Source organism: Cyprinodon tularosa, unplaced genomic scaffold (genome assembly GCF_016077235.1).
Source record: "Cyprinodon tularosa strain WSP-4 unplaced genomic scaffold, ASM1607723v1 ctg1330, whole genome shotgun sequence".
NCBI lineage: Eukaryota > Metazoa > Chordata > Actinopteri > Cyprinodontiformes > Cyprinodontidae > Cyprinodon > Cyprinodon tularosa.
Window position 1 is genome coordinate 75,174 of NW_024038149.1, and position 11,797 is coordinate 86,970.

General features: G+C 39.7%; 1 gene segment (V, D, J or C); it reads left to right on the forward strand.

Moving 5' to 3' along the window:
* Positions 1-10,091: 10,091 nt before the first annotated feature.
* On the forward strand, positions 10,092-10,941 carry LOC119778443. The segment is given in 2 exon segments: positions 10,092-10,259; positions 10,544-10,941. Coding segments are annotated over 2 exon segments (441 nt in total).
* The last annotated feature ends 856 nt before the right edge of the window (positions 10,942-11,797 follow it).

An 11,797-nucleotide genomic window follows, 5' to 3' on the forward strand; every position in this document is an offset into this window, starting at 1 on the left:
TGGCATGCCTCCTTCCGTTTACATCATCGCTGAAAATGCGTGTTGATTGATGATCTACTTTGTTGTTTATCTATTTTATCATTAGCACCTTTCTACCTTATTTGGGGAAGCGTTGTTTTAAAGGTTGTGTGGTCGCGCTAGTTGGGGTAGTGTCTCTCGTGTGGGTGGAGGGTCATCTATTTTAGTGGAATTCGGGGTGAGGGGGGCCTTTATATGCATTTCACAGAAATCGGACTGTTCTAAATTTGGAAGGTGGGGCATTTAACGTTTACTTATCTCCTGTCCTGGTTTTGGCCCATAGAAATGTCGCCTCGGGGGGGAAATTTTGGGAAAAACATGCATCTCCTTCGGAAAGAGTTCATTTTCCCGGGGGTTTTCCCCAAGAAGACTGGACTCTATTCTCTCACCACTGTTGATTTTTCTCTTAACTAAATTTTTCCCCCCCCCTAAAGGAAACTATTGCATTGCTTCAACAAAAAACCCACAATTCGTCTTTTCTAACCCTAGGTTAAAATTTTATGCCTTTTTTTTTCCATCCTGTACTTTTCACCGGGGGAATGCAAATGAACCACAATTTGGCGTCTGTTAAACGCCAGGCAACAAGCTGAAAATTATAAGCTTCTTTTTGATAGGTCTTAGTTGCACTTTACTGCAACCTTTACCTTATTCTTCCTGCTCCCCTTATTTACTACCCCGCTAAATCAGTTATCCTTATGCGAGTTAGCTCACCTTTCCTTGACCTTTTGCGTTTGTATTAGGTTATCATTAACATTTTTATAAGTTAAGTGTCGTCATATGAAAACTAGGTTCAATTTTTACTACTTACAAATCCAATGCCCGTTATATAAAACGTGATTTTAAAAGGGACCTCCATAGAAGTAAGGACCACTGTCCTCCCCTCTATGTCTTTCCCTGCGTCTTCCACACAATACTCTCACCATGTTTAACTTTGCTGCAAAAAAGTGTTGAGTCGAGGACAGCCTCAGTATAAACCACCCCATTTTCCATACCCTTTTTTTAAAAATTCTGCTTTTTAATCATGCATTTTTTATGGATAAGTTTGGACTGTTTGACCTTTGCAAAACAGTATTTTTCTATTTTGGCTGGCGAATAGTGCATTGCTTGTCGGGATTGTCATTGCTGTGTTGTACTTATCTAATTTTTTGGGAATGGATCCCTCCTGTGATTGTCATCCCCCGTGTCTGGCGAGTCCCTCTTGGTCTTTGGCCCCTTTGTCGGGTCTCGGGATCGGGATTTCTTGTCGTTCAGTCGAGAGGGGCGGGTTCCCCGTGGGTGTCTGTTGCACCCTGGACGCCCCCTCGGCTCCCTGTCACCGGGTTTCAGCATTTCTCCCAACCCCATAGTTGAACAAGTGTCAGTAACATCCTCATCGTCACCACCTGTTTTTTTCCACAAAACTTCACTTTCATTTTTCTTCCTTTTTCTTTTCGTATAAACTTTAGTCAGGTGACTGAGGGGGTCCAAACGTTACTCCCCTTATTTGAAATTGCGGTTGGGTTTTCTGCGTGACCACATTTTGGGACCGTCCCATCTCACGCACTCCCTTGCGCCGGAACCCGCTTAAACAAAGACCTGGTCCCCGGGTCCACGGGTTTTTTACCACAGTCTCTGGAGTGGATTGTTGGCCTTCTCCTGCAAATAGATAGTCTATGGATGGCGTTATTTTGTTCAACATAACTTTTCTCTCGTTTGCATTTGTTAAAGGGCAAGCCCTCAAACGCAGCCTGCATTGGGCACAGGCATTGGTCTCCAGTAAGATTTCATGGGGGGTTAAATGTGTAGTTCTATAAACTTCTGCGGTAGCTATGTGCTAGTGGCAAAGCATAAACCCAGTTAAGTTAGTGGAAGCCAAATTTTCATTAATTTGCTTAAAATTGCGTTATCGTTCCACAATCCCCTTGGCTTTGGGGTGGTAAACCGCACCCGTCGCTGCTTGATCTGAAACTTTTTCAAAACCCTTTTTAAATGTTTTCTGAAATAAAACCGGACCGTTGTCAAACTTATTTCAGGGGGTTCCCCCAAAACCTTGGAATCCCCTATTTCCCAAAAAACTTTGATTGTGTCTCTGTCCCTTGTTTTGATGGAACAGCCTCAACCCAAACGGCTGAATCGATAAATAACAAAAGCATGTACCCCTTTTCCATTGACCGATTTTATCATTCAACATGCCCATCCCCAGGTTTTTAAAAGGGTCCTTCGGGAAAACTGGTATTGACCTTTTTGTATTTAATGTTTTTTTTCGAACATTATGTTTTGGCACAAAATTTCAAATTGGCTCAAAGTTTCGTCAACCCAAATGCTCCATGTATGGGCCCAAAAACCTTTTCTTCAACTTGTTCAACACCTTTCCTTATCACAATGATCGGCCCATGTGTTCTGAGTTTAAAACACTGAAAAAGTGCCACGGGGTGCCACCAAATGGCCAGTCTGTGCCTCCACAAACCTTTGTCACTTTCGTAAAACCCTTTTTTTCGCCCAAAGAGCCCGTTAGCTGACTCGCTTCCTGTTGCATCAGAATTAAGTTTCAGGGGCCCACAAAGGTTCTAAAGATGTGACTGATGCTATAACAGCAGTCGGCCCCTGGATGCCTTTTTAAAAGCCCCTCGTCTGCTGCATTTTTTCCCCTTCACTGTCAACTCATGCCCTCATATCGCCTTACACTTCACTATTCCCAGTTTAGAAGGAAGCATCATTGCAGGATCAGTTCTGTCAGTTGTGTTTTATGGTGTACGGAGTACCGCTGCTCCCCGAAACCTCTCGTTTTCCCCATACAGCACGAACAGGTAACAGAAACTGTGTAAGCTAAAATCTGTATAAATGTTTGTATTTTTTCCTTTTTGCTAACTTACATGCTTCGTCAGAGCTTTAAGCTCTCCCAAAAGACTGAGCAAGGTTGCTCGCACATTTCAGCTTTAACTGTCACAAAGTCATTACCTTTCTGTTCAACCACTGCAAATCCTGCATGGTTCCCCAAAGTGTCCCGAAACAGGAACCATAAAAAAGTAGTAACTTCACATTCATTAGCGGGCTCGACCCCAAAGTCTGGTTTTTAGTCTGGTATACTTCATTTTTTTCTGCTACACATCATGAGGTTCCCCCTCAATGGGAGAGGGATATGTTGGCAGGGTTTGTAGTGGACTTTTTTGGAGGGTTTTTATTCGGGATATGTCAGAATGGATATACTGTAACACTTGCTTGTGTTTTAAAACTTACCATGGTTTATCAATTCAGCGATTTGTGGTGTGTCAAGATCGTCACGGGGATAACCCTAGTGAGGGTTGGCAGCTTTCCTAACATGATAGACTGCTGCTATCCCGAACATGGGGCCATCCTTGTGCCACTTGCCCAGTTTATGCTATGTGGCAATAGCCTGTTTTCGACGCCCTCACAGTTTTCCCTGCTTAGTACTCTGAAAATACATGTTTTGTCTGTTACCACATACAGGTAAAATGGTTTTTCTAGTTGGCATTGCCAGTTTTTTGGTGCAGTCTGCATGTCTTTTTTCAGGATTCAAAAGCTAATTTTTGCTTCTGTGTCCATTTCAGTAGGTTTTTTAGTGACTGGGCCTGACTCCTTATGAGTTCTCAAAGTGGCGCTGTTTTTTTTCCGAAATTCCATCTATCCATCTGCATTGAAACCTTCATTCCCAAACGTCATCATTTCCCCGACTGTTCTTGGGCAGGGGGCTTTACTCACACCTTCCAGCTGAGAAGGCGAGATAGCAATACCCCTTGCGAAATTTTCACCAAGTATCAATTTGGGGTTTGACTTTTATTTTTGTTTGTGAAACCTTGTCCCTCCTTCAGCCAATCGCTGAAGTATTTTTAAGGAGTTTTGGGGTGACAGTCCCCCAAATGTTGGTGCACATTTTAAATAAGTTTTCTACAACTGTAAAAAGGGTGTTTTTTTATTTCAAGCCCTTCTAAGTCTTGTTTTAGGTTTTGGGTTAAACACATGGGACTTGTTTAAAACCCTTGGGGTAAGCGCTTGAAAACTGTATTTTTTTCCTCTGTAGGTAAATGCGAACAAAAACCTTGATTTCTTACCAAGGGGATGCTAAAGAAGGCTGAGCACGGGGCAATTTACAGTGAAAAATTTAGTTCGGGTGGCACCGCGCTTAACAACGGGTGGGGGTTTTGGGTCCCTCTGAGGTGATCTGTCACTATTTGGTTAATGGAGCGCAGGTCATGAAAAAGCCGGTATCTGATTTATCTGCTTTTGGACTGGAAAGTTGGGTATTACACTGACTTGTTTTTTTCCATCAAACTCCAGCTTTTAACCCCCTTCAAGGGTTTTTCCCTGATCCCTTCCTCCGCCTCTCTTTTTTAATGGGTACTGTGGACGGAATGGAAGGTCACATAGGTTTTGTTAAAACCTAAAAACGGAGTGGCAGATTTTAAAGCCCCCCAAAAACCGTTTGCTTGGACCAAAATGATTGGTATTTTTGTTAACTTTTCATTTAACTTGATTTCCACTAAAGGTTTGTCTTTTGTTTTTGATTGGTGGTTCTTTTCGACAGGCCCTTTTTATTACCTGTGGTTTCGCTGTCATCGTTTTGTCGCAAAGGATCTTTATTTGAGAAAGCGTTTGAAAATTAGTGGGTTTTTGTTCTTCCCCTTTTTTTTTTTTCCCTTTTGCCTCTTTTTTTTGGTTTTTTTTTAAAAGGGGTGTTTTTGGCTACCCCAATTTTTTAAAAAAATTTGGGGGGAGTTTTTCCCTTGGTACCCATTTGGTGGTTTTTGGTCCATTTTTAAAAAATACCCTTTTTGTAAAATTAAAAAATCCGTTTTTTTTTTGTTTTCAAAATGGTTTTTCCCCCCCCTTTTGGCCTTTTGGGTGTTTTGGGTTTTTTTCCCTTTTTTTAAAATTCAAATGTTTTAAATTTTAAAATTTTTTATTTTTTGATTTTTTTTTTGGGGTTTTTTTTAAAGGGGGTTTTAAAATTTTTTGGCCCAAAGGGTTTTGGGGGTTTTTTTGGGAAAATTTTTGGCCCTTTTTTTTCATTTTTTATTGTTCCCCCAATGGTTGGGAAAAGGGGGTTTCCCCCTAAAGGTTTTGGGGGGGGCCCAAGCCAAACTTGGTTTTTGGGGGGGATGTCTTTGGGGGTTTTTGGGGGGGGGGGGCCCCCGGTTCATAATTAACCTTAGGGGGGCACAGTTCTTTTTTTTTTCAAATGGTCTTTCCCCCGACTTTTTTTGGGGGTTTTTTTAAAAGTTTTTTTTTTTGGGGCTTTTTTTTTTTTTTGGGGGGGGGAATTGGGGGGGTTAAAAAATTTTTTTTTTTTTTTTTCCCCCCGGGGGAATTTTTTTGGGGGGGTTTTTTGGGGGGCTGGGTTAAAGAAGGAGTTTTAAATTTTTTTGGGACCGTTTTAAAAAAAAGTGATCCCTTTTATCGAAACCCCCGGGCGGGTTTTTTTGTTTTTTCCAAAAATTTTTAATTTTGCAAATTTTTTTTTCATTTTTTTTCCCCATTTTTTTTTCCCTTTTCCCCCTGGGCTTTCCCATTTTCCCCCAATTTTTGGTTTCTTGGGGGACCCCCTAAAAACCCCCCCAATTTTGGTTTTATGGTTTTGGGAAGGACCCCCCCCCCCCCCCCCCCCCCCCCCCCCCTGGAAAAAAGGGGGGGGGGGGGGCCCCCCCCCCCCCCAAAGGGAACCCCCCCCCGGGCCCCCCCCCCCCCGGAAATTTTTGGGGGGGGGCCCCCCCCCCTTTAAAAAAAATTTATCCCCCCCCTTTTCCCCCCCTTTTTGGGGGGCCCCCCCCCGAAACCCCGGCGTTTTGTTTTTTTTCCAGGTTCCCATTTTTTTTATGTCCGCCAAAAGGGGACCTATTTCCCCCCTGTTTAAAACCCCCCCCCGTTTTCTCGATTTTTCCCCTGGGGGTATTTCCTGGTTTGAGGGTAAATTTTAATATTTCCTTGGGGGGGGGGGGGGGGGTTATTTGAAAAGGCTTTGGGGGCCAATGGCTGCGGAACTTCCCCTTTGGACAGTCCCTTTTTTTTTCTTTTTCTTTGGGGTTCCCAATTTAAATTGGGGCCTTCCCCGGGGCCTTTTTTTTCCTTAGTTTCTATTTCTGTATTTTTCCCCTGAAAACAACCGAACCCCTGTTCTTTTTTATCCCAAACTCCCCGAGTTTTATTTTTATCTTTAACAATGGATTCAAAAGGGGGGGGGTTTTGGGGTTATTTTTCTGCCTTGACCCCTTTTTTTTTGTTTTAAAAATTTGAGGGTTTTTCCTTTTTCACGTCCCCTTTTTTAAATTTTTTAATTTTTTTATCTGTCTTTAACTTCCAAGGGTTAAAAGGTTTTAAATTTTAAAGTATTGTATCACTTAAGCTAGCTGTTTTCAAAAATTTTTTTAGTGGCCCCGGGCCCAAAAGGTTTAAGTTCCCTAAAAATTTTTTGGGTTTTTTTTTAAATGATCCCCTTTTTCCCCATTAAGCACAACGCTGAAGCCCCAGGGACCAAAAAAAAAAGGAAAAAAAGTGGGCCCCTTTTTAATTTTTAAAAAGGGCATCAAATTTTAAACACATCTTTAAGTAGGGGGAAAAAAACCCCCTCCCCCTTTAAAAGGAGGGATGAGGGGAGGTGGGACGTCCCCCCTGGGGGGAGTTAAAAAGGTTTTGGGGGAAAGGGGGTTTTTTTTTTTTTTTAAAGGAAAGTTTTTTCCTACCCAAAATTAAAAAATTTTAAAGCCCTTTTTTTTTTCCCCCTAGAAAAAATTTTTAATCCTTTTTGGCTTCCCCAAACCCTTTTAAGGGGGGAAGCTTTTTGACCTCGGGGTTATTTTTAAATTTTGGGGGTTAAATTTTGGGGAAAAAGGGTTTTGGAAAACCCCCTGACTTTTCCGCGCACACATGGTTAAATTCCCCCCTTTGGGGGGGATTTTTAAAAAAACGTGAACCCTTTAAAAAAATTTTTTTTTTTTTTCTTTGTTAACTAACCAATTTTAATTTTGAAAAAACCTTTTGCCCCCTTTTTGGGGGAATTAAAATTTTTTTTTAAGCCCTCCAAATTTTTTCCCCCGTAGCTATTACCCGAAAATTTTAGCTTTTTTTTGCCCATTCTTTTTACCATATTTTTCCAATTACCCCTTTTTGTTTTTCCTATTCCCGAAGGAAATTTAAATCTTGGCCAATTCTTTTTTCTTTTTTTCCCCGATTTACTTTTTCCTTTTCAAACTTTTTCCATTTCTCCAAAAAATCAAAAGCAGTTTTGGCCGGGGGGGAAATTTTTCGAATTCCACTTCAAAAAACTTTTTTTTTGACCAATTTTTTCCCAAAACCGTAATTTTACATTTGTTTTTTTTAAATATTTTTTTTTCTTCTATTTTTTTTTAAAAAGGGGAAATTATAAATTTTAATTTTTATTTAAAACTAGCCTTTTTTAAATCTAGGGTTTGGGCATTTTAGGTTTCTAACCCTTTTGAAAAAAAACCGATTTTTTTTTTAAATAATTTTAAATTCAATAAAAAAAATCCAAAAATCTGAACCCAAAACCCGGGCCGAAAAAGTTTCTTAAATCCAAAAAAAAATGATCTTTTCGCACTTTTAATTAACCAGGGGTTTTTCAAAAAAATTTTTCCCAAAATACTTATGGTTAAAAAAAAAAAAAAAGCGAAAAGCCCCCCTTTAGAAAGGGGGGGTTTTTCGGGCCAAATAGGGGGGGGGTCAATGTTTAATGGAAAAAAAAGGATGGTGAAAGGGGGGGGAAAAAAGGGGGGAAAGAGGGATTAAAAAAAAAATTGGGAGGGGGGGAAAGGGAAAAGGTGGAAAACAACGGGAAAAAGGGGGGGGTTAACCAACGGGGTTGATTTAAAAAAAAAAAAAGGAAAAATTTTAATTTTTTGCCGAAATTAAAAAACCCTTTTTTATACCCATTTTGAAAAATTCCTTTTTTTTTTTGAAAATTTTCCCCCGGCTAAAATTGTTTAAGGCTTTGTTGGAAAGGCAAAAAATTTTTTTCCGCATCGGAATGCAAAAAAACGCGCAAAATGGTGGCGGTTTTTTTTGAAATTTAACTGATCACCCTTTTTTTTTTACAAATTTTTTTTTTTTTTTTTTTTCCAATCTTTCTCTGAACTTTATTTTTTTTTTTGGCTCGAATAAAATTTTCCCCGGGAACGTTTTTGCCGAAAATTACATTGGGAAACCCCTTAAGAGAAGAGGTTTAAAAAAAAATTTTTATCGCCCCTTAGTTCTTTCCCCCAAACCCTTTAAAAGCACCTCAAAATTTTCCCCTTACCTCGGCTCTTTTTACCATTAACCCCCTTAATTTGGGGGGAAAAATTCTTTAACCTGACCCCAAAAACCCCCAATTTTTTTAAAAATTTCCCCTTTTTCCCCTTTTTAAAAAATTTTTAAAAAAATCCCCGAGAGAACTCCCCGAAAACTTTTTTCCCAAAAAAAAAATTTTTCCCTAAAACTAAACCTCTTTCCCCCGGGCCCCCTCAAAAAAAAAACCCTTTCCCGGCTCTGAACTAAGGCAATGTTTGGAATTTCCTCCCAGAAGAAATCATTTAATTCCCTTCAAAAATCTCCCTTTTTGTACCCCTTTTAAAATTTTTAAAATTCAAAATTGCCCGCTATTTTTATTTCACCAAAAACAAAATCCAGCCTTCTGCCTATAAAATTAAATGAAATTTTTCTAAAAACATAAAAAACCTCGCCTATATGTTAATTGGGGGTTAAAACTTTAAAATTTTTTTCCCCTTAAAAAAAAGCAAGGTTTGGAAACCTCAATTCTCCAATTTCAGTTCCCCAAACACTACCCCCCAAACCCCCGGGGTTTATGGTTTGGGCCCCGCTCGGCCAAAAAAAAGGGGGGGTTTTTTTTTGAAAAAAAAAAAATCAGGCAAACCCCATTTTTAACCCGATTCCCCCCAAAAAACTTTTATTTAAAAAAAATTTTCATCGTCCCAAAAAGAACACAGGGGTGAAACAAAGAAAAAGCTTTTTTCACTCCCCCCAAAAATTGGGGGTTTTTTTTAAAAACAACAATTTAAGTGGGGATGATGTCCACTGCCTCTTAAAATTTCCTGGAAATTTTTTCCCCTGACCGGATTTTGGGGGAGGGGTAAGATTTTTTTTTTAAGGCACCGCTTACGCCTTTCCTTTTTTCCCGCCTTTTATTCCAAAAAGTGCCTGTCCAAAACGCTTCCTGTGTTTTTAAAATTTTTTTAAAGTGCCTGAGGAACAAATCGTTCTAAAATGAACTTTCCAATTTTTCCCCTGCCGGGAAAACCTTTTTGAAATTTTGGGAAAAGGTTGGTTTTCCCCTTTTTGGGTAAAGGGGAAGGCTAAAAATGGGCCCTCCTTAAATGGAAAAAAAGGGGGCCCTTTTTTGGCCCAAAACAGGCTCTTGGGAAAACCCATAGTTCCAGTCTTTTCTCAAGTCTTTACATCATTTGACTTTATAACATCAGTGAAGATGATTTATTCATATTTTAACAAAAAATATATTTCTGCTTTTACTATTGTGACATTTCAGGGTGGGATGTGAAATAAAAAAAATACTTTTTTTATTTTTTTCCCGCTTCAAAAAAAGGTAGGCAGCAGCCTGACAAAACCATGATGGCATTTATTTTACATCCAAGTATTATATAGTTCTTCATATATACACATACACATCAATTTCAAACAGATGGTATCGATATTAGCAAATACTGCACAGCCGGGTCTCGGGGCCGAGAAATGGCATCGGCGCAACACTAATATTTAACAAACTGGATATTGTCATTTTCAAAAAAATCTTTCTTGAATGATAAGAATGTTTCCTCACAGATCTAAGAGGAAAAACAGTCTGAGATCAGAGCAGAGAAAGACTCTCACTGACAGGGAATTTGCAATAACCAAAGCAGACAGAACAGATGAAGTGAGGAAGATGATGTCACTGCATCTCTGTGACACGTTTCCTCTGTTTGTCATCACTCTAAAATGGAGCTGAAAGCAGGAAGAATGAAGGACTTTGAAAAATGGGTTTGATCCACTAACAAGCTGCTGGAAGCCTTTTGCTCTATTGTTCATTGACACCTTCTATCTCCACCAGAGGGCGCCATCATCCAGTAGGCGGAGCTCTCCTTGTGCTCTGTGTTCCAGCATTGTGTCAATAATAAGTGTTGCTGTGAAGAGAACAATAGTCAGACTGAATGTTGAACATCAGCTAGTTTCTCCTGCTGATTTAAACCTTGTTGGACAGATGGAACATTGGCTGTGGATTATTCTAGCTGCTCTTTTCTTTGGTAAGATAGAAAGCTCAACATGTTTCCTCTTCAAACACTTGAACACATTACTGAGCTCTACATGAAGAGCTTTAATGTTCATTCTACAGAAAATCAGAGCAGATCATTTCTGCTGCCATTTGTTACCTTGTAGAAACACCTGATATGGTTCAAAGTGACAATGATCAGAGAAAATGACATCTATTCTACATGGAATAGAAGTCTTTAAAGCTGCTGATTGTTCTCCTTTAATCAATCATCTTTATTGATTCATCTCTTCCTCTGCATGTTCTGTTCTTCCTCAGAGTGTAAAGGAGACTCGGTGACGCAGACAGAAGGACATGTTGCTGCTGCTCAAGGAGAATCTGTGACTCTGGGATGTATTTATCAGACCAGTACTACAACACCTACCCTGTTCTGGTATAAACAAGAAGAAAACAGTTTCCCAAAGTACATGCTGAATCAATACTATCAAACAAAAGATAAAGCTCCTGATTTCAACTACAACCGATTTGATGCTGACATCAACAATGAGGGGAAATCCTTTAATTTGACGATCCAGGATCTCCGTCTGTCAGACTCTGCTGTGTACTACTGTGCTCTGAGGCCCACAGTGACAGGAAACACCAGAACTCTGTACAAGAACCTGCAGAGAAATAATGACAATACTCCACATCATCGACCAGAGGGGCTTCGTACATGAACTTCAAATAAAGCTCAGCTCTCAGGGAGATTTTACAGACTTATGTTCATTTTTCAATATTTCTTCTTCATTTCACATTGTGGAAATCCTTGTGATACCAATGTTTACACAATCCACAGTAGTAAAAATATTTATTAGAATATAAAAAAAATTATATGCACCAAAAATGGATCATTTATGTTTATATAAAGACAGATTTATATAAAAAAGATTAATAATTATAGGTATGCCTAAAATGAATAACAATACAGTGAACCCTCGTTTATCGCGGGGGTTATGTCCCAAAAAGAATGTTCACTGTACTGCAGGTGTAATCTGGCTATCTACTCAGAGTCACTTACTTTTATATTGCAGTGAACCAGAAAGCCTTGTATAATTCATTGAGCATGTTTGTTAAAGAGTCTGATTGCAGAGGGAAACAAGGTGCTTTGAAAAATGTTCAGGCCTATAATGTGGGAGTTACAGCCTGCTGCTAAGGAGCTTTTCAGAGCTCCAGCAGTCTTATGGAATGGATGACCGAACCAAGGGATGGTTTGTTCCTATGATTCTCCCTAAAGGATGTCAACTTTACCAACATCCTCTTCAATGAGGTCCAGAGGATGGTCCAGAACAGAGCTTGCTGTCCTTATCAGCTTATTAAGCCTCTGTCTGTTGTTAAAACCCAGAACGTTGGACCAAGATCCATCCATCCATCCATCCATCCATCCATCCATCCATCCATCCATCCATCCATCCATTCATCCATCCATCCATCCATCATCTAACACGCTTAATCCTAAGTGGGGTCTCGAGAGGTGCTGGTGCCTATATTCAGCTGTCCCTTGGACCAAGATTTCAGGTATATTTATAAAAAAGT